The sequence below is a fragment of the Rana temporaria genome, chromosome 4 (genome assembly GCF_905171775.1).
Source record: "Rana temporaria chromosome 4, aRanTem1.1, whole genome shotgun sequence".
Classification (NCBI taxonomy): Eukaryota; Metazoa; Chordata; class Amphibia; order Anura; family Ranidae; genus Rana; species Rana temporaria.
This window is the reverse complement of record NC_053492.1, coordinates 324418252-324443832: the sequence shown is the minus strand read 5'-3', so window position 1 is coordinate 324443832 and position 25581 is coordinate 324418252. Positions and strand designations below refer to the sequence as shown.

The window sequence follows — 25581 nt, the reverse complement described above, 5'->3', positions numbered from 1 at the left end:
ATATATTTGAAGTGATTGAAAACTAATGTGAATTTTGAATAAATATTAGTCTATGTTAATTTGTTAATAAAGTATGGCTGCTATGGCCAAGTTTTACTCCAACATCAGGTGTCGCCTCGTTTACTAAGGTATGGTCAGGGGGTGGTAACATGTTAGTCATCATTACGGTCTATAGAATGGGTTATCCAGACTACATGGGTCATGGACTCCAGGTGGTCGTCCAGGAACTGAAGCTGACTATAGTACCAGAGGTTCTGCCTATAGACGCTGTCAGCAGAAGCTCCAGACCTCATAGAGCTCAGGACTTGCGTTTGTTGAGTCCTATAGGTGCCCCTAATGGTCACAATTTTTTTTTCACAGTCTTGACTGTTGCTGTGGGGATCCTTGTCTGAACAAATACAAGCAGGGTCTCCAATGCTTGATTCCTGGCCTCTTTGTTTTTATTAATTTTTGTTTGCCACAATATAGGGAGATCCCTCCACCTTTGGACAAATTCGGTAAAAAAATTATGTTCTTTGATATCTTCCATGTTTTCTGCAAGTCCAAATCAATAAAAAAAAGCTAATGTCAGTCAAGCCTCTACTAATAAGCTTTCTCACCATATATAGGCCACAAACTCATCCACTGATCAATAAAGTCCAAAATCATGTTACGTACGGTCGTTGTACACGGTCGTTCTATCTGCCTTTTTCCACAGACTGAACGTCGTTTTGACTCATGTGGTATCCCTTTATACACTGCGCATGCGTGAAGCTCCGACCGTTTCCCCACCCCTGACGTTTGTTCTAGTACTTTCCCCCCCCTTCTCAGTCGTCTAGTGCAATACAACATGGAGGACACTCGGCAAGTGGCAACCTCAAGCCAGGAGCGAACCCAGGCGGCAAAACACACCAGATCCCGGAGATACAAGGCCACAAATATGGCATTTGAGGAGATGGTGGAAATGGTGGCAATATTGAGGAGGGAGGATTATGATGGTAAACATGGCCCATACAAATACCTTAATAAGGTGAAGGCCCAAATAATGGACAAAGTGGTGAAAAGTCTCTACCAAAAATTTGGGGTGCGCAGATCCAAGGAACAGCTCCGCAAAAGATGGTCTGACATAAAATTGAGGGAGCCTGAGCAATACCAGAAGATTAAAAGACTCATTAGAAAAAGTAAGTAATTTTCCTGTGTATTCAGATTAGTATTATTAATATCATTGTGCTGCATGTGCTTTTTCTTTCATGTAGTACAGTTCAAGATGTCAAGTTTCATGATTGTGGGCATAATAATTGGTCGTATGAGTCGTCGTTCTTTCGCGCACTACTAATAAAATACGATCTTTTCGTCTTATACAGTGTTTTTTAAATTTCATCATGCCTAAATAGGCATGATGAAATTTGTCTCAGAGGAGAGATGTCAGAGGTCTGTTAAGACCCCTGATATCTCACCAAAGCCCCCTGATAAAATAAAAAAAAATTAAATTTAAAAAAATAAATAAAATAAAAAATAAAACTACTGACACATGTGCCACTGTCACATTTTATTTAAAAAGTATCGGTAATCGGTATCGGCGTGTACTTGATAAAAAGTATCGGTACTTGTACTCGGTCCTAAAAAAGTGGTAGGGACAACCCTAGTGCAAACCAATCAAACGCTTATTGCGATTTTTTTTTTTTTACGAAAAATATGTAGAAGAATACGTATCGGCCTAAAATGAGGAAAAAATATTTTTTATATATATTTTTGGGGGATATTTATTACAGCAAAAAGTAAAAAATATTATTTTTTTTCAAAATTGTCGCTCTATTTTTGTTTATAGCGCAAAAACGAAAAACCGCAGAGGTGATCAAATACCACCAAAAGAAAGCTCTATTTGTGGGAAAAAAAGGACGCCAATTTTGTTTGGGAACCATGTCGCATGACCGCGCAATTGTCAGTTAAAACGACGCAGTGTCGAATCGCAAAAAGTGGCCTGGTCATTGACCAGCAATATGGTCCGGGGCTGAAGTGGTTAACTAGATTTAACTAATCAAACTGAATTCAATATACAGTAAGGAGAGTATGCTCAGCAGTTGGTTACTAGGGATGAGCCGAACACCCCCCCCCCCCCGTTTGGTTCGCACCAGAACCTTCGAACGGACCGACCGTTCGCGCGAACATTTAGAACCCCATTGACGTCTATGGGACTCGAACGTTCGAATTCAAAAGTACTCATTTTAAAGCCTAATATGCAAGTTATTGTCGTAAAACGTCTTTGAGAACCCGGGTCTTGCCCCAGGGAACATGTATCAATGGAAAAAAAGTTTTAAAAATGGTCGTTTTTCCTGGAGCAGTGATTTTAATGATGCTTAAATTAAAAAAAATTAAATAAAATGAAAAATTCCTTTAAATATCATACATGCTGGGTGTCTATAGTATGCCTGTGAAGTGGCACGCGTTTAGAACTGTCCCTGCACAAAATGAGATTACTATAAGAAAAAAGTAATTTAAAACTGCTTGCGGCTTTAATGTAATGTCTGGTCCCTGTAATATGGATGAAAATCCTTGAGAAAAATAGCACAGACACAGACAGTACACACACCACGTAGCTTTAGGTGCACATTGCAGAGGACATGGGCAGTACACACTACGTAGCTTTAGGTGCAATCTGCAGAGGAAACGGGCAGTACACACCAAGTAGCTTTAGGTGCAAACTGCAGAGGACAAAGGCAGTACACACACTACGTAGCTTTGGGTGCAAACTGCAGAGGACACGGGCAGTACACACCAAGTAGCTTTAGGTGCAAACTGCAGAGGACAAAGGCAGTACACACACTACGTAGCTTTGGGTGCAAACTGCAGAGGACACGGGCAGTACACACCACGTAGCTTTAGGTGCAAACTGCAGAGGACACGGGCAGTACACACCAAGTAGCTTTAGGTGCAAACTACAGAGGACAAAGGCAGTATACACACTACGTAGCATTAGGTGCAAATTGCAGAGGACACGGGCAGTACACACCACGTAGCTTTAGGTGCAAACTGCAGAGGACACGGGCAGTACACACCAAGTAGCTTTAGGTGCAAACTACAGAGGACAAAGGCAGTACACACACCACGTAGCTTTATGGTGCACACTGCAGGGGACACAGGCAATACACCACGTGAGAATACTGCAGCTAGCACAATCACCTGCCTGCCAGTAAATTAGGAAGAGCTGATCTAGCTAAACTATAAAGTGTATAAATATATATACAACACCTGGGATGCATATATATCCTCTACACACTGTAACTTTAACTGACTAGCCTGCCTGCCTGCCTGCTCTATCTAACTACTAAAAATGACACTCTCTCTCGCTCTGTCTTCTCTCTTTTAACCACCGCAACATACTACACAAGGCCGACCTGCAGGCGGCCTTTTATAGTGTGGGGCGTGTACCAAACCCCCTGAGCCATAATTGGCCAAAGCCACCCTGGCTTTGGCCAATTATGGCTCTCCGTTTTATTGCAAGCTGTGATTGGCCAAGCATGCGGGTCATAGTGCATGCTTGACCAATCATCAGCCAGCAATGCACTGCGATGCCACAGTAAATTATGGGCTGTGAAACATAACTCGAATTTGGCACGAACGGCCCAAAACTTTCGTAATTCGACGAACGATCGAACATACGATGTTCGAGTCGAACATGAGTTTGACTCGAATAGGAAGCTCATCCCTACTTGTGCTACTGAGTCCACATTACACATGTGGACTCAGTAGCACAAGAGTTGGCCACAAGAACAACCTATTTAGGGTGTCACACACAGGTGATCCAGTGGATACTTGGTTTGTTTCCATGTGGAAAACTTGAATCAAAAATAGAGAAATGTAGCAGCTTTGGTAATGGATACAATCCTGTGTTCAGCTTAGAAGGATTGAAAAAACAGACAATTGTACCACTCATATTCCTCTTTCAGGCCTCAAATATTTTGGACTCAAGTATCTCTTTTGTTACAATCTCATAGGGCGAGAAGGAGTTTCCAGACAGGAGCCGAGAAACTCCACACCACCTACCCAAGCCCCACCCCCGCGGGATGTGGAGGAAGAACAAGCGGAGGAAGGAGAAAGTGGCACCACAACAGGTCAGTGTCATACACCACAGCTTCAGGTAATAGATGTAGGCCTGCATATTTATAATACATGGTGTGTTTCCAAATTTCAGGAGCTTTGATGGCTGGGGACGGCTTGGATACACACAGCGCCCAACTGCTAATTGGCGAAGTGATGGCCTGCTGTGCGGACATTGAGGACATCAACTCAAGTTTTATTGGAAAAAAATAAAACTGCAGAGGCGCATTGCAGGCGGTATTAACCTTTTTTGGCCGCTAGTGGGGGTTAAAACTGCACCGCTAGTGGCCGAATACTGCGCAATTCCGCGGCAATTCTGACAGTATAGCGGCGCTAAAAATAGCGCCGCCATACCGTCAGCGCACCTCCCACCCCCATGTGAAAGGGGCATTATAGAGTCCACAAGCTATGGTGTCAATCACTGAATATTGATCACACCTGAAGTACTGCCAGCCTCTCTCATTTCTTGAGACTCTCAGCAAAAATACCCCCCAAATTGCCCCTTTTTGGAAAGTGGACATTCCAATGTATTTAGTAAGAGGCATGGTGAGTTTTTTGAAGTTGTGATTTTTTACCCACAATTCTTTGCAAAATCAAGTTTTTTTTTTTGTTTTCCTACAAAATTGTCATATTAGCAGGTTATTTCTCACATACAACATATGCATACCACAAATTACACACCAAAACACATTCTGCTATTCCTCCTGAGTATGGCGATACCACATGTGTGGGACTTTTACACAGTGTGGCCACATAGAGAGGCCCAATATGCAGGAAACACCATCAGGTGTTCTAGGGGCATACATTTCTCAAATCTAATTTAACTACCAATTACACTTTTGTGAGGCACTGTAGTGGCATGGATGAGAACTGATGTGGCATGGATGAGTATAAATGTGGATGGGTGAGCCGTGGACGGGGATGGCTGAACATGGTTGTCATGGACCTTGGAATGCGGAAGTGTTCCTCCTTGAAATCTGTTACACAGTGGGGGGTCTTCTGCTCTGTCTTAAGGCTCCAGACGGCTCCATTGTTCTGTGTCTGGCTATTGTGTACATTGATTGCCCCCTGGGGCTTCTGTCTCATTACACATAGCAGTCTTTCTACTCAAGCTATCGGACCAATCCCTGCTGAACCCATTTTTAAGTCCTCATTTGCATTGGTAAGAGGACCTGAAGGAGAACTACATGTACTTTACAATTGACCAATAGGAAAGCGGTTGTTGGGGGCGGGATGTTCCAAATTCTGTATAAAAGTGTGTTGTGTGCTTCCAATAAAGGTATTCCTGTTTGAACTTACATACAGCCTGCCTGGTGTTTGTTCTAATGGATTCCGAATGGCACATAGCTGTAGTTCGGATCCCGGAGCCTTGGATGACCGAACCATCAGACGTTGCGACCTGCAAGCTGACTCAATAGTAGCAGAGGAGTGTCGGGGGAGCGGAAGTGAGCGAGCAAGGGTCTCGTTACATTGGTTGGCAGCAGTGGGATTTGCTCTCCAGTTACTGGGACACTCCAAACCACCACAATGAATGACCAGCTATGCAGCATGCAGGAGAGCCACGCTGAAAGACTTACTTGAGAGCCATGGAGGGACCGGTGGGACAAAGAACAAGGCCACCCTGATCAGTGAGCTAGCTGAGATGGATCATAGGGATGGTGATGCAGGACCCTGGTCAGTTGAAGACTTGTTTCAGCAACGAGTTCGAAAGCGGTTGGCATTATATGGTGCTAACCCATGAGAGACCGCCATACAGAATGCCATTAGAGGCATCCAGCTGCAGGATGAGCGACAAGAGAGAGAACAAGAGCGACAAGAGGAGCTGGAGATCGCCTACAGACAGCTGCTAGACTCTGCTCAGCAGCAGGGTGGGGCTCCCTTTGCCTGGGACTATCAAGAAATATCAGCTGACATCTCTGAAATCCTGGCTGATGAATCGGCAGTGGAAAATCTGAAGATTGCCATCCCTGAAGCCGAAGCAGATGATGTGGAGTTCCAGGGGGCTAGGGCAGTTGGCTCATCTCCCCAGCCACAGATTACAGAATGTATGGACTTAATTGACTGTTCAAAAGATGTTATGGATTATGCATCGCCAGCTCAAGTACTGGCAACATGGCAGAGTGCTACCAATCTCTGCCCAGCACTGGAAACAACTGTGGAGTTCCAGGGAGCCGGGGCAGTTGTCCCCCCTCTCTCCAGCAACAAGCTGAGGTTGTAAAGCTTTTACTCCCAGCTGAATCACTGAGACAGGAGGATGTCAGCCTTGCTTTGCAAGCACCGGGGGATATTCACCTTCCACAAGTGGATGGGACTTCAGTCTCCACTTGTATACCCAGGGATGGGGGGCAGTTGGCACAGATCCCCAACAGCATGTGGAACTGAGACCAGTCACCCTGTCTTCTCTCCAGCGGCTGAAAGGACTCCAGGGAGAAGGGCCAGTCCAGGCTTCTCCCCAGCGGCAGGCATGCTCTCTGAGTGAGGCAGAGGTTGGCTCAGTGAGTAATGCTCGGTTTGGGACAATTTATTTGGGGTACTGAGTGGGTACCGGCATTGGGGTCTCTTCCTGTGTTAGTGTCCTGCCAAAGGGGGAGATGTGTGACAGACCTAGCCGGGACAGAGGCTTTTGGAGAGGACTGAATGCAAGCCTCTTGCCTTCCGATTATGGGCCAGGGCCTCAAAACAGGAAGGCGGATGGGTTATCCCGGCAGACAGACCTGGAACCTTAAGACAACTTTTCCAACATCCTCGAGTTGACCCGTTCGGGTCCCACTGTGGCTGTTGGACTGTTTCCCAGGGGAAGTATTGTCATGGACCTTGGAATGCGGAAGTGTTCCTCCTTGAAATCTGTTACACAGTGGGGGGTCTTCTGCTCTGTCTTAAGGCTCCAGACGGCTCCATTGTTCTGTGTCTGGCTATTGTGTACATTGATTGCCCCCTGGGGCTTCTGTCTCGTTACACATAGCAGTCCTTCTACTCAAGCTATCGGACCAATCCCTGCTGAACCCATTTTCAAGTCCTCATTTGCATTGGTAAGAGGACCTGAAGGAGAACTACATGTACTTTACAATTGACCAATAGGAAAGTGGTTGTTGGGGGCGGGATGTTCCAAATTCTGGCTGAGTATGGCTGGGTACGGCTGAGTATGGCTGGGTACGGCTGAGTATGGCTGAGTATGGCTGGGTACGGCTTGGTACTGCTGAGTACGGCTTAGGAACTGCTGAGTATGGCTGGGTACGGCTGGGTACGGCTGAGTACGGCTGGGTACTGCTGAGTACGGCTGGGTACTGCTGAGTATGGCTGGGTACTGCTGAGTATGACTGGGTACTGCTGAGTATAACTGGGTACAGCTGAGTATGACTGGCTACGACTGAATATGGCTGGGGGTGGATGGGATGGCTGAGCATGGATGATGAGTATTGCTAAGTGTGGATGGCTGAGTATGACAAAGGGATGGCTGAGTATGACAGAGTGATGGATGAGTATGACAGAGGGATGGATGAGTATGACAGAGGGATGATCATGGATGGCTGTGAGCATGGATGGATGGATGTGGCTACAATGGGCACAGAGCACGGAGAGGGGAGAGATCAGTTGCAGCAGCGCTGTGGGCTGGATCTGTAGTGCCCACAGCGCTGCTGCAACTGATCTCTCCCCTCTCCGCTCATACTGTACCGAACGGTACAGAGAGGGGATAGAGGAACCGGACATGATGCCGGTTTGTTTACAAGTGATAGCTCCGTCATTTGACGGAGCTATCACGTGGTAAACGCCCACTGTCAGTGACCATTTACCGTGATCTGTGATGCTCTCAAAACCCCTGTGTGTGTGCCCCAGGGGTTGTGCGGAAGCGCGATTCTGGGAGGACATCAATGTACGCCCTCCCAGAGTTATCGAGCTATGCTGTAGCCGTCATTCGGCTATGGTGCTGTTGGTAAGTGGTTTACAAGGGGGCCCCCAGATCCCGCTCCCCCATGTGAATGGGTATCGGGTATATTGTACCCCTACCCATTTACAAGAAAAGTGTTAAAGTAGAAACGACAGAAGACAGTTTTTGACAATTCCTTTATTTAAAAAAAAAAAGAACAAAAGTCTCCTGCAATGTAAATCCATCGTCAATCATGGCGCCGGCAGTCCTGCCATCTTTTTGCTTTGACAGCTGTTATCCAGATTCCAATAAGCCCCCCACCCGCAGACCCCCACAACCAATCTTCTTCAGTAAGCAGATTATAGTAGCAGCAAGGCATTCTGTAACGGAAGGTCTCTAAGGCCTTGTACACACGACCAGACATGTCCGATGAAAACGGTCCGTGGATCGTTTTCATCGGACATGTCTGCTGGGAGGTTTTGTTCTGATGTGTGTACACACCATCAGACCAAAATCCCTGCGGACAGAGAACGCGGTGACGTATACGACACCGACGTTCTCTAACACGGAAGTACAATGCTTCCACGCATGCGTCGAATCAATTCGACGCATTCGCGGGATTTCGGTCCGCTGGTTAGACGTACTAACCAGCGGACATGTCCGATGGACAGGTTTCCACCGAACAAGTTTTTTAGCATGCTAAAAAACTTTTGTCCGCTGGAAACCTGTCCGCTAGGCCGGAAAAATGTCCGCTAGGCCCTACACACGGTCGGACATGTCCGCGGAACCTGGTCCGCGGACCAGTTTCAGCGGACATGTTCGATCGTGTGTACGAGGCCTTAGGGGGTCCCCAGAGCAATGGCAGTAAGGATGGCAGCGTTAATCCAAGTACTGGATACTTAGTAAAGTTAACTTGTAGCATAGATGTGGCATGGATCCGGCATGCGATGGTTTCCAACTGAGGGGTGTCAAATGCCAGTAGTTTGCTTGTAGCGTGGTCTGGCTATGCCCGACAATACACTGTTCTGTTTATAGGGGTAAAGCATGTGTGCCGAATAGAGCGTTGATTATGCTCGGCACTTCCGCGTTTCACACTGGAACACATGCGGCGCCGGGCGATGACGTCAGTGTGCGGTCGCGGTATGCATTCCAGCGTGGAATGCAATACGACGACAAAAAGCGCCGTGTACACCTGGGGAGGGCATCTGTGAAGATGACTATCCTCCCCAAACTCCTCTATCTCTTCCAGACACTGCCCATCCCAATTCCGTATGCAGACTTGAGGAGACTTCAGGTGGACATGGTGCGCTTTGTCTGGAACTATGGGAGGCATAGAATATCCCACACGGTCCTGACGGCGTCTCGCTCTGATGGAGGATTGGTTCCCTGACTTAATTAAATACTACCAGGCAGCTCAGCTGCGCCCTGTGACTTCTTGGTTTCCCCAACAGTCATACAATAAGTGGACAGAAAATGAAAAATTATGTCTTGCACCCACCCACCTTAACATTTTGCTCTGGAATGTGAACACGGAGGTGGACTCGGTCCGGCTTCTGGGCCCTATGCTCCATCTTGGGTCACTCTGGCGTAGATTGTCTCGAGCACATAGCCTGGGCTCGGAACGATCTCTTTTTTGTTTTCAAAAGGGTTTTATTGTAAAGTAGAAAAGGCAATACAGAGTCATGTAAAGGCAAGCATACGGTTAAAAGGCATCTGTGTACATTTTTAAGAACTGGTTACAACAGAAGTAACTACGAACAGTGCACTTCATAGAAAATGCAGATAAACCGATACATGATCTAACTGGAATAACTCTAAACTTAAGACATAATCCTTCATTGCCAATATTGTAGTTCAACGGGAGACCGGAGAGGTGGCCGTCCTGAGTAGTCGAAAAATAGAGAGAGAGAAAGAGAAAAGAAGCAAGAATAAAAAATAAAAAAAAGAAGTAAAAAAAGAGAGATCAGTCCTGGAGTCTGAATAAGAACCATGGGTTCCATTTGGCATCAAACTTGGGCAGCGAGTCATACAGGGTATGAAATATTTTCTCAGATAACATCATTTGGTCAACTCTATTCAATATCAATGAGAAAGGGACTGAATCCTTCTTCCAGCAGAGGGCTATGGCCCATAACATGGCCAGACAGACTGAGTGGATGAGCCTAGCCATGGGCAACTGTACCTCCTGAATTTTGTCGAAAAGAAGACAGTGAGTAAGCTTAAGGTCCACATGTTCTCCTGCAAGGGTGTCAATCAATTTAAATACTTCTGTCCAGGTGGGTTTAATATTAGGACAGTCCCAGAACAAATGGGCATAAGAGCCCGGTATCCCACAGCCCCTAAAACATAGATGGGAGACCTGCGGGAACATATCGCGGAGGCGTATAGGGGTGTAATACCAGCGGGTCAGTAACTTCACCGCTGTTTCCCTAATAGAGAGAGAAAGAGTGCATTTCCGTATATTGATCCAGCAGGACTGCCAGTCCACATCACTGGTGGTCAGCTGTAACTCCTGTTCCCACTGGGTTCTATATTTCAACCCAGTGGACTGAAGAGCCGCGACCATTATCTCATAGAGCACTGATATTAGTCCCTTGCCTCTGGGGGTAGAGTTACAAATAGTTTCAAAAGCAGAAGGAAGGTCAGACTGGGAGGTACCATAATGAGTTTGGAAAAAGTGCCGGATTTGGAGAAAATTATAGAATTCCCCCCCTAATATCCCAAATTTTGACTGTAGAGTGGCAAAGGACATAAACTTGGAGTCTTGTAAAAAATCCCGATACCTGGTCAGGCCCAGATCCACCCAAGTCCGAAAAGCCTCAGGGCAGGAATAGGCTGGAGAGAAACGTGAGTCACCCAAATATGAGGCGTTCAGGGGTGGCCGTGAGACCAAGTCTAGTTTGGATTTATAACTATCCCAGAGGTCAAGGGACGAGGCTACTATAAGGTTCTTGGACCTGAGGGCAAAACCTGTGGGGTTAGAGGACCACATGAGGCCAGGGAGGTAAAATGGCATTATCGAGTCAAGTTCAAATCTAACCCATGGGACCTTGGGCTTGCGGATATTCCATTGGGCCTGTTGGGAGAATCTACTGGATAAATAATAGAGCCAGATCTGAGGAACCCCAAGGCCTCCCCTTCTGGCGGAACGGTAAAGGACCTCCTTTGCAAATCTAGGGGGTCTATTTTTCCATATAAAATTGTTGAACAGGGATTGTATTTTGAGGATGTATGACTTGGGTAATCTAAGCGGAAGGGACCTAAATAGGTACATTAATTTCGGGAGGCAGGTCATCTTCAGGGCAGTTACTCTTCCCAAAAATGAGATGTGGAGGGGGGCCCAGGCTTTAAGCAGTTGTCTTATCTTGGCCACTATGGGGGGATAGTTCGCATCAAAAAGTTTGCTATAATCATTGGTAAGATTTATACCCAGGTAAGGGAGCGAATGAACAGCCCAGGAAAATTTAAAGTTGTGTCTAAGAAGGTCAAGTTCAGAATGGGGGTAACCTATAGGGAGTGCACTAGATTTAGAGACATTGACTTCGAGACCTGAGACCCTAGCAAATTTTGACAAGGAATCAAATAGGTTAGGCAGGGTGACCAGAGGGTTGGTGATGAACATTAAAACATCGTCCGCATACATGCAAAACTTATATTCAGCCTGGCCCTTGTGATATCCCGAGACATCTGGGTTACGTAGCAACTCAATAGCCAGAGGTTCAAGGGCCAGGGCAAAAACCAGGGGAGAGAGGGGACATCCCTGCCTCGTCCCCCTGCCCAAACTAAAGAAATCGGAGCTACAGCCCGGAATCTTAATACGAGTCTGCGGGTTGTTATATAGAGCCAGAAAGCCTCGTAAGAATTCACCCCTAAAACCCATACGGTTCAGGAGAGCTGAGACATAATCCCAGGAGACGCTATCGAACGCCTTTTGTATGTCTAAGCTCAACATGATCACTTTTTTGGAGTATAAATTAGCATCCTGGATTATATTAGAAGCTAAGCGGATGTTATCTGTAATTAGACGATGGGGAATGAAGCCTGCCTGAAACGGGGAAATAAGGGAAGAGATCACTCCTGCCAGGCGGTCCGCTAAAATTTTCTGAAGATTTTGAGGAACAATCTCTTTTGACCTCCTTCCTTTATAACCACGGGATGCCTGCCGGTCTTACTCACCAGATGTCTTCGCCCTGGGCGACACAGGACCTATTCCACTTTGACCACTTGGTGGACCCTATATCACGCAAGAGGCTCTCATTCTCTGCACGCCAAAAAAAATTGATCTGCCTCGCCAGGTTTTTTATGGGTGCTTGCAAATACATCACTATGCACAATCTTTCGCCCCGAATCTCCAATTTTTCGGCGCCAACCCCACCTTGAGAGACTAGTATTGGAAGGATCCACACACCAAGGTCTGATTTCAGACATAAACCGGCTGCTCATGGTAAGCATGCATATATGCTTCGCTGGGAAAAGGTACTGGGAGAGGAGATCCCAGAGGCGACATGGCAAATGATCTGGTCTAAGGCAGCTAAAAGCTCTTTTTACATGCTTTACAAGAACGCTTATAAAATGTTTTACTTTTGGTACCTGATGCCAGATGGCCTCCACGCTATCTATCCCTTCAGCTCGGATAGGCGCTGTCAGGAAGCCAAGGGGGGGACCCTATACCACATCTACTGGACCTGCCCCAAGATAGTGCCTGTTTGGACTGAGACACAGCTTTTGTTGTCCCGCCAATCCCCACCCTCCCAGGCAGATCTGTATGCTTGAATAAAAAATATAGAGTTGATGGAAAAAATAACAGCCCGATTACAGAATAGACTGGATATGCATGACAAGGTCTGGGAGGAGTGGCACCGGTGAGAGGATCCGCCCAGAGCTGATTGTCGAGCTTCCCTACCTTGCCCGCCCCTTTTCTTCCTCTCATCTGTAGTCTCCTTTCTCTTTACCTACTTATTTTCTCCATCAGTTTTTTCTTTTTCTTTCTCTCTTTTTTGGATTTTGCTGTGGTTTCTGGTAGACCCTATTTTACAACTAGCAGTCTTTATGTGGATTCCAGCAGGGACCCCCTGTTGTCTGTTTTATGGTTTACTGTTCCTTGATATGCACTGGCTATACTCGGAGGAATAGTACCTATTATTGGTGTCAATGGAAAGAATAGTGACCCAACATTGGTGTCAGTGGGAGGAATAGTGACCCATCATTGGTGTCAGTGGAAGTGTCATGAAGATCCTGCCAGAAACAGGCGACTTCGATTTTGCGGTTCCCGATCGCGGCTGCGATCACGCATGCGTGTGCATGCACGGGTGCACACGCCTATTAGAGCCAGGCGGGGTATTTAAGCCGGCCCCTCACACACCATCCCTGCTGTCTGTTCTACAGCGTTGAGTACCTGAAACCTGATCTGAGACTTACCTGTGAAAGACCCCGGCTTACCTGTGACTATTCCAGCCATCCGCCTGCACCTGATCCTTGGCCTGTTCTGACTACCCTTCTGTCTGCACCTCTGTACCTCGCTGTCCGCCCCAATATCTGACCCGGCTTGTCTGACCTTCTGTGCTGATCCAGTCAGCTCCAGTCTGCTGAAAGATTCCAGTTTGTCCTAGTTCCAGTCCAGCTGAACGATTCCAGTTTGTCCTAGTTCCAGTCCAGCTGAACGATTCCAGTTTGTCCTAGTTCCAGTCCAGCTGAACGATTCCAGTTTGTCCTAGTTCCAGTCCAGCTGAACGATTCCAGTTTGTCCTAGTTCCAGTCCAGTTGCTAAGCTGATCCAGTCTATTGGACCTATCCTCTCTGCTGAGCTGATCCTGTCTGGTGTGGGTTTCCAGTCTGCTAAGCGGATCCAGTCTATTGGACCTATCCTGTCTGTTAAGCTGATCCAGTCTATTGGACCTATCCTGTCTGCTAAGCTGATCCAGTCTATTGGACCTATCCTGTCTGCTAAGCTGATCCAGTCTATTGGACCTATCCTCTCTGCTGAGCTGATCCAGTTCCGGTATTCCAGTTCCTGCAAGGAAGCTTCTACTAGACTGACCCACTACCTCTTCCTGTTGATCCTGCCAGGCACCCGTGCCCCTCCTTACTCCTGTGCCTTCTGTTATCCTATCAGGGGGCCACGAGTGGGAGCTGTAAGGGAGGCCGACCTCTGCAATTCGGGCTCATCACCATCAGGTACGTGACAGGAAGGAATTAATTAATGGCTCTAAGTGATTATCTCCTTCTGGTTCTGCACACTAGCAGTGACGCATGTCAAAGTTTCATCACTAAGTAAGACTGCCTGCTCTAGATCTTACCAGGTCTTTAGCAGATTCTTGTGGTATATTTGGTATGGCTTATGCTTGCCAGGTTGGTGTACTTTATAGTTGACCTAACCCAACCCTTTCAACCACCTCAAATGGCCCCTGCCACATTGCCAGGATTTTGCTTTCTACTATGGGTATGAGTTACAGCCAACCTGGAACTAATTTTGTCAGACCAGTTGTACACCCTTCTTTGTGGTTCTTCATCATCTTAGGTATCCTCTCTCTCATCTGTATTATACAGTATGCTCTGTCTCATGTGGAGAAGATTCACTTTCCCATGTTTCTTTCACCAAGTCAAGCAGTCCCCATGGTATTTGCCTGTACACCAACTCAAGCGAAGAAAATCCTGCGGACACCTGAGGTACGGTACTTTTCCAATGGCAAAAATCAATGCCATCAGTGTGTCCTAGAGAACATATTAATTCCATGGCAATTGCTTTTGAGGAGGTCTTCTTCAGGGGAGTGTGCACCTGGATGGCTGTTGGCATAATCGAGTACCACGAGGATGTAGTGGCTTGGTGGCCCCAAGCCGATTTCACTAAAAGGCCCACCAACTCCATAACAACATGCTTGAATTTTATCTCGGTAATGGCAAAGACACCAAAGGGCTCCTAAAATGTGATATTGGTCGCGGTTAGCTGGCAGGTGAGACATGAATTGCATTTCACCTCTGCTGTCACACCTGGCCAGGTATGTATTGTGCGCCTGAGAGGCTGAGGAACCAGTAACTGGTTGACCACATCTCCCCGGACCTTAGTAACTCAGTACAGGTCACCAATTACCGCAAAGTGGGAAAACTTTTTCTCAGCCTCTGGTAGTTGCGACACCCCATTAATCATGATAACCTATTCTCAGGTGTTTTTTTATGTGTCTTTTAGGTGGAACAAAATGCGTCAAATGACATTTTGAGATCAGGATGGGCAAGATTACTGGAACTTTCTCCCTTTTCCTCCATCAACATATCCAGCAATTGGTAGGTTTCCCCTATGTTTTCCCCAGCCAAGGCCTGCACAAGAGTGGGTTCCTCAGGGGTCTCCTTAGCTGGTAGACCATCTGCTCCAGATGCAAGACTTTTCAGTCTTCTCTATAGTCTTAGCATCCAGCCCCTTTAACAGGTAGGTCACACTGTCCCAGCATACCCTGGCTCACATAGTCCCAAAGTTCAACAAATAACGAGTAGTCCCTACCTACAATAACATGTTGGATGAGCTTGGGTACCACTCCAACCCCCTGGGCCACAGGCCATGGTGATTGTCACTGGTGAATATTCCTTGGTGTCCCCATGTATGCACACCACCCTCAGGGTTATTTCTAAAGGGTCCACCTCCCAAACTACCCTGGTACCCACAAATGTTACCATGCTTCTGGAATCCAGCAGCACTCTGGCGTGAAGCTGGTTCACCCAGAGGTCACATTCAAACTGCCCCTCAGGGTCCAGGTGAGAAACACAGACCCTCCAAGCATAGAAAGTCATCCCTTGTACAGCTCAACACTACATGGGCTCCTCCTCTGCAGGGGACATTGGGCCAGGATATGGCTCCAGGGGTGACACTTCCAGCATAGCATATATAGCATATTCTCATTAGTTTGTGCTGGAGAAAATCTCTGGAATGCTGGGGTGGTCACTCCCTCTTGAGTTGATGACTTCTGGGTGTGTGGGTGTCTTGATCTACTAAATCCTCAAGGTTTTGGCAGGTCCCAATAGATCCTCCACCACAGTGTACCACTCTACCATCTCCTCATGGCCAACCCAACGCTGAAGCTCATTAGGTAGCACCAACTGCACGATCTGTGGCCCTGTCAATCAAGCGATTTGGGATCGTGGGGACAGGCCAACATAATACCTCCAGAGGTGCATCTATTGTGCCCAAACAGCTGCAGTCACTCCAAGGAGGGCTAAGATCGCCTCCTTGAGTTTCCCATCGTCCTTAGCGTCAGTTGCATGCAGGTTGTAGTAGAGCTACTGTGGTTCCCCTGACAGAGACAGGGTAATCAGGCAGCCCACTGGCTCTGTGATCACTCTTCCCTCTTGACCATATGCTCCCAATGTGGTGAGGAAGGCCTCCATCTCGATTCAGAAAGAAGCAGATCTCAGAAGCTTTGTCTTCTACAGAGGCAGGGCAGAATACATTGCTGCTACCAATGCCAGTCAAGAAGCGGCGTGGTTACCTCAATTGCTTGAAGATTATTATTATATAGGATTTATATTGTGCCACCAGTTTGCACAGCGCTTTACAATGTAGAGGGGGGACAGCACAATTACAATACAGTTCAATACAAAGGGGATAGGAGGGCCCTGCTCATGGAGCTTACATTCTAAAGGGAGGGGGAGGTGATACAAAAGGTAATCGGGTACAGTTCTTAGGTGGGTGTGGGATAGGCTCCCCTAATAAATTAGTTTTCAGGGATCTTCTAAAGGAGGACGGGATAGGGGCTCCAGAGGGTGGGAGAGGCTCTAGAGAAGTCCTGGAGGTGAACATGTGAGGTGGTAACAAGGAAGCTAGAGAGCAGGAATTCTTGGGAGGAGCAGAGAGAATGATTTGGGCGATATCTGCAGATGAGGTTGGTGATGTAGCTGGGGGTGATGTTGTGGATGACCTTGTATGTTGTGGTGAGTGTTTTTAATTTTATATGGTGGGGTAGTGGAAGATAGTTTAGCAGTGTGGAGACAGGAGTTGTATTTGAGCTCTTGGAGAGCCAATATCGCAGCCCACAATCTTATATGAGGACAATCAAAAGGATGTATCAAACTTGCCACCAATGAGATGATGAATGCAAGAACAAAACATATTGGGCCAGATTCATGAACAATGGTGCAGATTTGCACCGGCGTGGTGCATCATTTTTAGACTACACCGGTCCAGCGCGGAGAGGCAGTTAGGTGATTCAAGAAACTTTTTTTGTCTACGATGCCCCAGCGGGGCGGATTTTAGATGGCGTAAGGCGGGGTAAGGCCAACTGGGAGTCACCCTATGCTAATGAAGTGCCGACCGTGGCGCAGGGGTCACGCCGGGGCGCATCTTAGACCGCACATGCTCAGTGACATCCAGGGGTAAATGCCCCAATCTGCACATGCTCAGAACTGCGCCCCGGCGTGATCCCTGAGCTACGCCGACCCACTACCAAAGCCCAGTCCATGAATCAGCCCAGACTTCCGCCCTGCAGGTGCAAATGTACTGAAGCTTTTTTTTTTCTAAGCTAGGTCGTTTGCATTGTGGTGGGGCAGTTATGGCTGATGAGGAATCCTCAGGTGGGCGAATGACCAATTTCAGCCCAGAGGAGAGGGCTGTAATTATTGAGGGCCTCTCCCAACATGGGGACCGCCTCTATGTGTTGTCCAGCAAGTGTTGTTGCTCAGTTCGTTTGTAACGCTGCTGCTTTCGCTGCTCTCCAGCTGACCTCTGCAAGTTTGGTGCAAAGTTACCCCTGCTTTTATGAGGTGTAACTTTGCACCGGAAATTTCAGCTCCGCTCACCGGGAGTAGTCTGCGCCGGTCAAGCTTAAGTTGATGAATCGGCCCAAAAACCTCATTTGCATATTTAAAACACAAAAACCATGGCCGCGCCAGATCCGACCAGCGTAAATCTGCGCCAACGCCGTGCCGGCGTGGAAAGGTTACACCGAGGCGATGAAGTCTATTTGGAGGCGTAATCTGGTTCTCTGGGTAAGGCGCAGCGATCCGCCGGCGCAAATCTGCACTTACGCCGTGCATCTACCAAAAAAAACGGTGTAAGTGCTTCATGAATCTGGCCCATTGACATCAGACATCATTACATTCATGATCTAGTTGAACAAAATTTTATTTTGTTTACGTATTGTGAAACTAGTAACATGACTGCAGATGCTTTGAAAAAAACGCTTACAAGAAACAGATTTATGGAACTGGGATCCGAAATGGGACTAATATAAGGAGTAGTTGTTGAGTGGAAGTGTGTTGGAATACAGGCCCGGATTCAGATACAATTGTGTATCTATCGGCGGGCGCAGCGTATCTCAGATACGTTACCCCGCCGTAAATTAGGGCGCAAGTTCCGTATTCAGAAAGAACTTGCGCCCTAAGTTGCGTAGCGTATGTGGTCCGGCGTAAGCCCGCGGAATTCAAATTCTCCATGCAGTGGGCGTGTTGTATGGTAATGATGGCTGACCCCACGTAAATGACGATTTTGGCTAACGGCGCATGCGCCGTCCATGAACGTATCCCAGTGCGCATGCTCCAAATTAACCCGCAAAAAGCCAATGCTTTTGACGTGAACGTAAATTACACCCAGCCCTATTCGCGAACGACTTACGCAAACGACGTAATCGACAAAAAATTTGACGCTGGCCCGACGTCCATACTTAACATAGGATACGCCTCATATAGCAGGGGTAACTTTATGCCGGAAAAGGCCTAACGTAAACGATGTGAAAAAATGTGCCAGGCGGACGTACCTTTCTGAATCGGCGTATCTACCTAATTTGCATATTCCTCACGTAAATCTACGGAAGCGCCACCTAGCGGCCAGCGTAAATATGCAGCCTAAGATACGATGGTGTAAGAGACTTACGCCGGTCGGATCTTAGGGAAATCTATGCGTAACTGATTCTACGAATCAGGCGCAGAGACCCCGCACACTCAGAGTTACGACGGCGTATCCGGAGATACGCTGTCATAACTCCTATCTGAATCCGGGCCACAGTGTTTATGTATTTTGTGCAACAACTATATCAATATTCAGTAGAGATATATTATTCAACCAGTAGATGGCAGTGTTTAAGTTTGTAACTGCATCTATGGTATACTCTATTAGCTAGATTCAGAGACACTTACGACGGCGTATCACTAGATACGCCGTCGTAAGTCCGAATCTGCGCCGTCGTATCTTTAAGTGTATTCTCAAACTGAGATACGCTTAAATCTTGCTAAGATACGACCGGCATAAGTCTCCTATGCCGTCGTATCTTAGCTGCATATTTACGCTGGCCGCTAGGGGCGTGAACGTCGATTTACGCCGAGAATATTTAAATGAGCAAGATACGCCTATTCACGAATGTACGTACGCCCGTCGCAGTAAGCTACGCCGTTTACGTAAGGCGTTTTTCAGGCGTAAAGATAAACCACCAAAAAGATGGCGCAGCCAATGTTAAGTATGGACGTCGGGACAGCCGTCAAATTTCACGTTGTTTACGTCGTTTGCGTAAGCCGATTCAGAATGAGGCTGGGAGTATTTGCGACGTGATACTGAGCATGCGCATACTGAGCATGCGCGCATGTATGGTAATGAATCGTGAATTCATTACCATACAACACGCCCCCTACCTGCCTATTTTTAATTAGGCGGGGTTACGCCGGGCCATTTGCGCTACGCCGACGTAACTTAGAAGGCAAGTGCTTTGTGAATACAGTACTTGCCTCACTATCTTACGTCGGCGTAGTGCAAATAGGATGCGCTACGCCGACCTAAAGAAGCGCCGCCGTACGTGAATCTAGCTATATGTCTTCTCTCTGAATACATTTTCCTATTTTCTTCTTGCAGATAAGCAGAAAAGCACATGGAGATTGTGCACGGTCTGTTCTGTAGGGGAATATACAGCATCTCTAACATAGCTAACTCCACATAAACTCACACGTTAAAAGTGTGTGCTCGTTATTTTGCAGCCCTTTTAAAGCTTAATTATTTTGTATACATTTACCTTTATCTGGTGTTTGTCCAAATATTAGAGATGAAATAAGATTTCCCCATACGCCTGATGATTGAAATATTAGAAAAAAGAGTCCAAAGTATTGACTGACAATATCCTTGCTTTCCTTTTCTGCAATCTTTGCATATCGATTTCCACTTATCGTCAGGTATGTACACTTTGCAGCCCATAATGGGGCACCTCCAAATCCAAGAATCACAGATGTTGGAACAAGAGTATACCTGAAAGATGAAAGCATACCTTATTTATGTTATCTTCAGGCTATGAAAATAATTCTAAATTATGGTAACTTCATAACAGTTCTGCGTGCATACAATTTTGGTATGTCAATAAGGATGAGCCGAGGAAGGTCCACAGAACATAAATAGGGTGCTGAAACGAAACCCATTGACGTCAATGGGAAATGTATGGCAGGGTAATAATAGGCAGGTAAAACAAATTATATGTAGGGCTAGGGAACGTTTACAAAGCCAAAAAATGATATGCAAACATTTTATGTGGTGGGATTATTGATTTTAAATAATGCTTTAATTGAAACATAAAAAATGGATGATAAAGTCACTATCTTTAGACCATGATGGGTTCTCAAGTGTCTTCTACAAACAATTCTTTAGCCCCCATTTTGAATAAAATTATATATTTTTTTTTTTTTTGATGCTGGGGGTCGCTTTAAACATAACTTTTTTTTTTTTTTTTCCACTTCAGACTTAACCATTTTCTGGAGGAAGGTGACGGGCCTTTCCCGCCTTTCATTTGCCCCACAAGTCTCCTTCTGGTTTCGCATCATGTGTGGAATTTTTCTCTTCTTTTTTTTTTTTTTTTTAAATAAACAGATTATTTCCCCCCCCTTCCCTCCTCGCCCCCCTCCCCACCCCCAGTACCTCCTTTTACTTTTCTATATCTTATAATCAATCTTCTTGTTGCATACTTGAGTCGTATTCTGCCATGAACAGATAGAACTTCTTACATCGACCTATCCCGTGCCCTATGCACCCATCAACTCTGCAAATACCATAGAGTGTTTGAACTCCAACCATTTCGACCATGTCTTAGCGTATTCCTCCAAACCATCTGTATCGCTAAACCTTAGGAGCTCTAGGTTTTGAGTGTAGTTTATTTTGTTAAACCATTCTTTAATGGTGGGGCTTTCCTTGTCTTGCCAATGGCTGGCTATTAGGCTTTTGGCAGCTGTCAATAGATGGGGTAAAATACTTTTTTTATATTGTTTCGTTGAAATTCTAATCATTTGGTTTAAACAGCCCCATGGGTCATCTGGTATCTCTATATCTGTTACTTTAGTAATAAGCTGTCTAATCCTTCTCCAGAACTGCTTAATTTTAGGACACTGCCACCATATATGCGACATGTCTCCGGTCTGTCTACATCCTCGCCAACACAATTCTGAGGCCTCCTTCTTGATTTTGTGGGCCTTGTCTGGAGTAATATACCATCGCGTCAGACATTTGTAATTTAATTCGATTATCTTACTGTTAACTGACGAGGTGAACACTCTTCTCCATATTTGTTTTATTTCAGGAAGACTCAGGGAATATCCCAGTTCTTCCTCCCATTTTTTGATATATGGTGGAATGTCCATGTGTCCCACTTCTATTAAGGATTTGTATATTTTAGAAATGACTCCTTTCCCGCGATCCTCCTGACTAATTCTCTCTAGGGGGCGAAGATTTTCCATCGATCTGTGTGGCTGTGGGAGAGATTCATAAAAGTGTTTTAGCTGGCCATACCGCCATTTGTTTATGTCTATTATCTCCCCTCTCTCCTTTAATTCTTCGTAGGTACCTAATTTTTCCTGCGTCATGACATCCCTCAACTGAGCATTTTTTTTCTTGATCCATTTCCCAAAATTTTTCTCTAACCCAGGTGCAAAGTATCTTGAATCCTTTAGTGGTATAAGTGGTGAGTTAAAGTCCCATTTTTCCCTCTTATGGACTCTGTCCCAGACTTTGATAGCGTGCCGTGTAATGTTATGTGATTGTTTATCTAACTCCCTATATTTTTCAGGAATCCAAATAATACTCCCTAAACTGGCTTTACTCAACTCGTATTCCATGCTTACCTATCTTTTTTGCTTGGTGTCCCTAATCCAATCTATCACTCTAGTGAGTATTACTGCTTCATAGTAGCTTTGAATATCCGGTGCTCCCCATCCCCCTTGTGTCTTATTTTTTTTTAAAGTTGCCCAGCTGATACGCGCTTTTTTGCCCTGCCAAACGAATTTTAATAAGATCGTTTGTAGGGTCTTAAGATACCACTGCGGTAAAGCAATCGGTAACATCTGTATCTTATACATGATTTTTGGTAGAATTACCATCTTAAAAATATTCATTCTCCCCCCCCCAGGATACCTGTCCAGCGGAAAGTCTGCTCACTTCTGTTTTAATTTCCTCCAGTAAAGGTGCAAAATTTTCTTTATATATCCCATCTTTTGAGATAGCTATTTTTATCCCTAGATATTTTATTATCTTTTTCCCCCAAACAAATGGAAACTCCTTTTGATAGGTATTTTGATCTTTCTTAGTTATATTAATATAGAGTTTCAGATTTGGTTGGGTTCATTTTATAATTGGACAACTCTCCATATTGTTTCATTAGTTTTAGTAAATTTGGTAACGTTGTTCTTGGGCGTGTTAAGTAGAACAGGATGTCATCCGCGTATGCCGCGAGTTTGTGTTCATCCTGTCCTACTTCTATGCCTTTTATGTCTGGTTTCTCCCTTATACTCCTTAGGAGTGGCTCTAATGCTAGGACAAACAAAAGGGGAGACAAGGGACACCCCTGTCTTGTGCCGTTAAAAAGTTCGAACCTCCCTGAAAGAGTCCCGTTGATTTTTACTCTAGCAACCGGTTTGTTATACAATACTTTAATCCAGTTTAACATTTTTGGCCCTATTCCTATTCTCTCTAGCGTCTTATATATAAAGCCCCAGGCCACTCTATAAAATGCTTTTTCCACGTCTACTGATAAGAGTAGGCCTGGGGCACCACCGTCCCTAATTTTCTGAATGGCTAACAACGACCTTATCCCATTATCTCTCCCCTCCCGTCCTGGTACGAACCCCACCTGGTCGGTATGGATCAGGTCCTTCATTATACCCTTCATTCTTTCTGCTAAAATTTTGGAAAAGATCTTGGTGTCACAGTTCAATAGGGAAATCGGTCTATAATTTGTGCATAATGTGCTGTCCTTCCCCTCTTTCAGGATTAGAGTGATAGTAGCTTCAATGGCTTCTTTACTCATATTCCACTTATCTCCTAAGCCATTAAAATACGAGCACATTTTCGGGGCCAGAATGTCGACAAACTTTTTGTAATATAACACCGTTAGACCATCCGGTCCTGGGCTCTTACCGTTTGGTACGTTTTTGATTATGTCTCTAATTTCTCCTTCAGATATCGGAGCTTCAAGCTTATTAAGATTTTCTTCAGATATTTCCTCCCACTCTATTTCCTTTAGAAATTCATATGTTTTTTTTTTCCTTTACACTTTGCTCTTCCTGAGTTTCCTGTTTATTAATTGAATACAGTTTTTCATAATACTCCTTAAAGCTCTCTACTATTTCACTAGATTTATATGCTACTTCCCCCCGACTTGTTTGTATTTTCTCTATAAAGTTAAGATTTTTTTTCTTTTGTAATAACTTTGCTAGATGTTTCCCTGGTTTATTATCCCATAGGTACCTCTCTTTCTTTACTTGGTTAAATGTACTTCTGGTTTCTTGTTCTATTGTCTCTCTTAACTCTTCTCTCTTAATGTTTAATTTTAGCAGAGTTTCTTTATTTCTGTCTTGTTTGTGTTGCTGTTCTAGTTTATAAATTTCTTTTGTAAGAGTTAATCTGTTCTCCCTAATTTTTCTTTTTTTTTCCGCCCCGATCTTAATCAATGCTCCCCGTACGTATGCCTTATGCGTGTCCCAGACTATAGCCTCCGAGACGTCCTCTGTCGAGTTTATTTTAAAAAATTCCTCCAATTCCTTTCTTATACTGATTTCTATATCTTTGTCATGCAGGAGATCTTCATTAAGCCTCCAATTCATCTTATTTGCCCGATTCTCTCCTATTTTAAGTCGCATTGAGATGGGAGAATGATCGGAGAAAGTTGCTACACTTATACTGGAATCACTTATTTTTTCCAACATCCTATGTTCCACCAAAAAAAAATCAATCCTTGAGTAGGTCTCGTGCATTGGGGAACGGAATGTAAACTCCTGCTGTTGTTTGTGTTGTGTCCTCCATACATCCACTAATTGAAGCTGATGGAGTTTTTTTTTCAGTTTGTTTCTCCACGCCATTCCGATCCCCTGTGCACGCGACGTACTATCCAAGTCTGGGTCCACATGAAAATTAAAATCCCCCCCTATTATAGCCATTCCCCGTTTAAACTCCATGAACTCCGTTATCGTTTTCATAGCATAACGTATAGGATTTTTATTTGGGGAGTATATGTTTGCCAGTGATATCTCTTCTCCATTCAGTTTTCCTCTCAGGAACAAATATCTACCTTCTGGATCTACCCTTCTCTCATCTATTATATACCTGATCTCCTTAGCAAAGCCAATGGCGACCCCTTTCGCTCGACTGATTGGGGAGTCTCCAAAAAACCACATTGGATAATATTGTGTCATATTTTTACGATTTGCTTCTGTGGTAAGATGGGTCTCTTGCAACATAATCACATCCCCCTTCAGTAAACTAAGCTCCTTCACTATATTTGCGTGTTTGATGGGTGCATTTAGGCCTCTCACGTTATAAGATATTATGTTTACCTCCAACATTTTTTGTAAATACTCTGGCTAATTCATATATTTCTGAGGTACCCTCCACCCTTCTACCCAACCCCCCCTTACTCCCCCCCAATCTACCCCCCCTTTACTTCCCTCCCACTCCCCCCTTCCCCCCCTCCTCCCTCCCCTCCCTCCCTACCCTTGGAGGAATTACTGGTCTCTCAAAGACCATTGGCCATGGCCCTCCTTTCCTTTTCCCGCCCCCCGGCTTCTCCTCCTCGAGGTTGAGCTCTAAGAGAGTGCAGAAACTAATCACCCTGCCCACTCGTGCCCCCTCCCTCCAACTCCATCCCTCCAGAGCTTCCCAGCCTAAGCTACCCCACCTATGTGATCCAGAAAAACAGATTGCTCCTTATATTATATGTTTTCTTCCCTTCTTCTGTCCCTCTCCTTTTTTTTTTTTTTTTTTTTCCCCTTCCCATTCCCTTTTCCTTTCATCCCCTTTCTATCTCTCCCTACATTTTCTTTCTGCCCGGTGGTCTCTTCCAGACCGGCTGCCATTCCTGTGCTTCCTCTGAGTTATCTCTTTGCTCTTGTTTCTCCCACCATCCTGGAATCTCGATTAGTTCTATATCCATTCTTTTACAGAAGTTAGGAGTATCCTCTGGAAATCTTAATGTTGCCGATCGACCCTCCTTACGACCTGTCAAGCAAGCCGGGAACCCCCATGTGTACTGTATATTTTTTGATCTAAGAAGCTCCAGTAGTGGCTTCAAGATTCTTCTACGGGATAGCGTTTCTCCTGCTAGATCTGGGAAGATCTGTAAGCTGGTCTCTCGATATTTAGTCGGTTGATTCATTTTCATATAACTGTTTATCTGCTCCTTGTCTTGATAATTGTGAAATCTAGC

The 25581-nt window shown here is 45.4% G+C and overlaps 1 protein-coding gene across 1 annotated transcript in view; it reads right to left on the bottom strand.

Moving 5' to 3' along the window:
• LOC120935736 (protein unc-93 homolog A-like) overlaps positions 1 to 25581 on the bottom strand; it is a 728663-nt gene that overhangs the window by 499143 nt on the left and 203939 nt on the right. The window contains exon 3 of the mRNA XM_040347796.1: positions 19921 to 20150. Within this exon, the coding sequence (XP_040203730.1) occupies positions 19921 to 20150 (230 nt within the window). The remainder of the gene's footprint in view (positions 1 to 19920; positions 20151 to 25581) is intronic.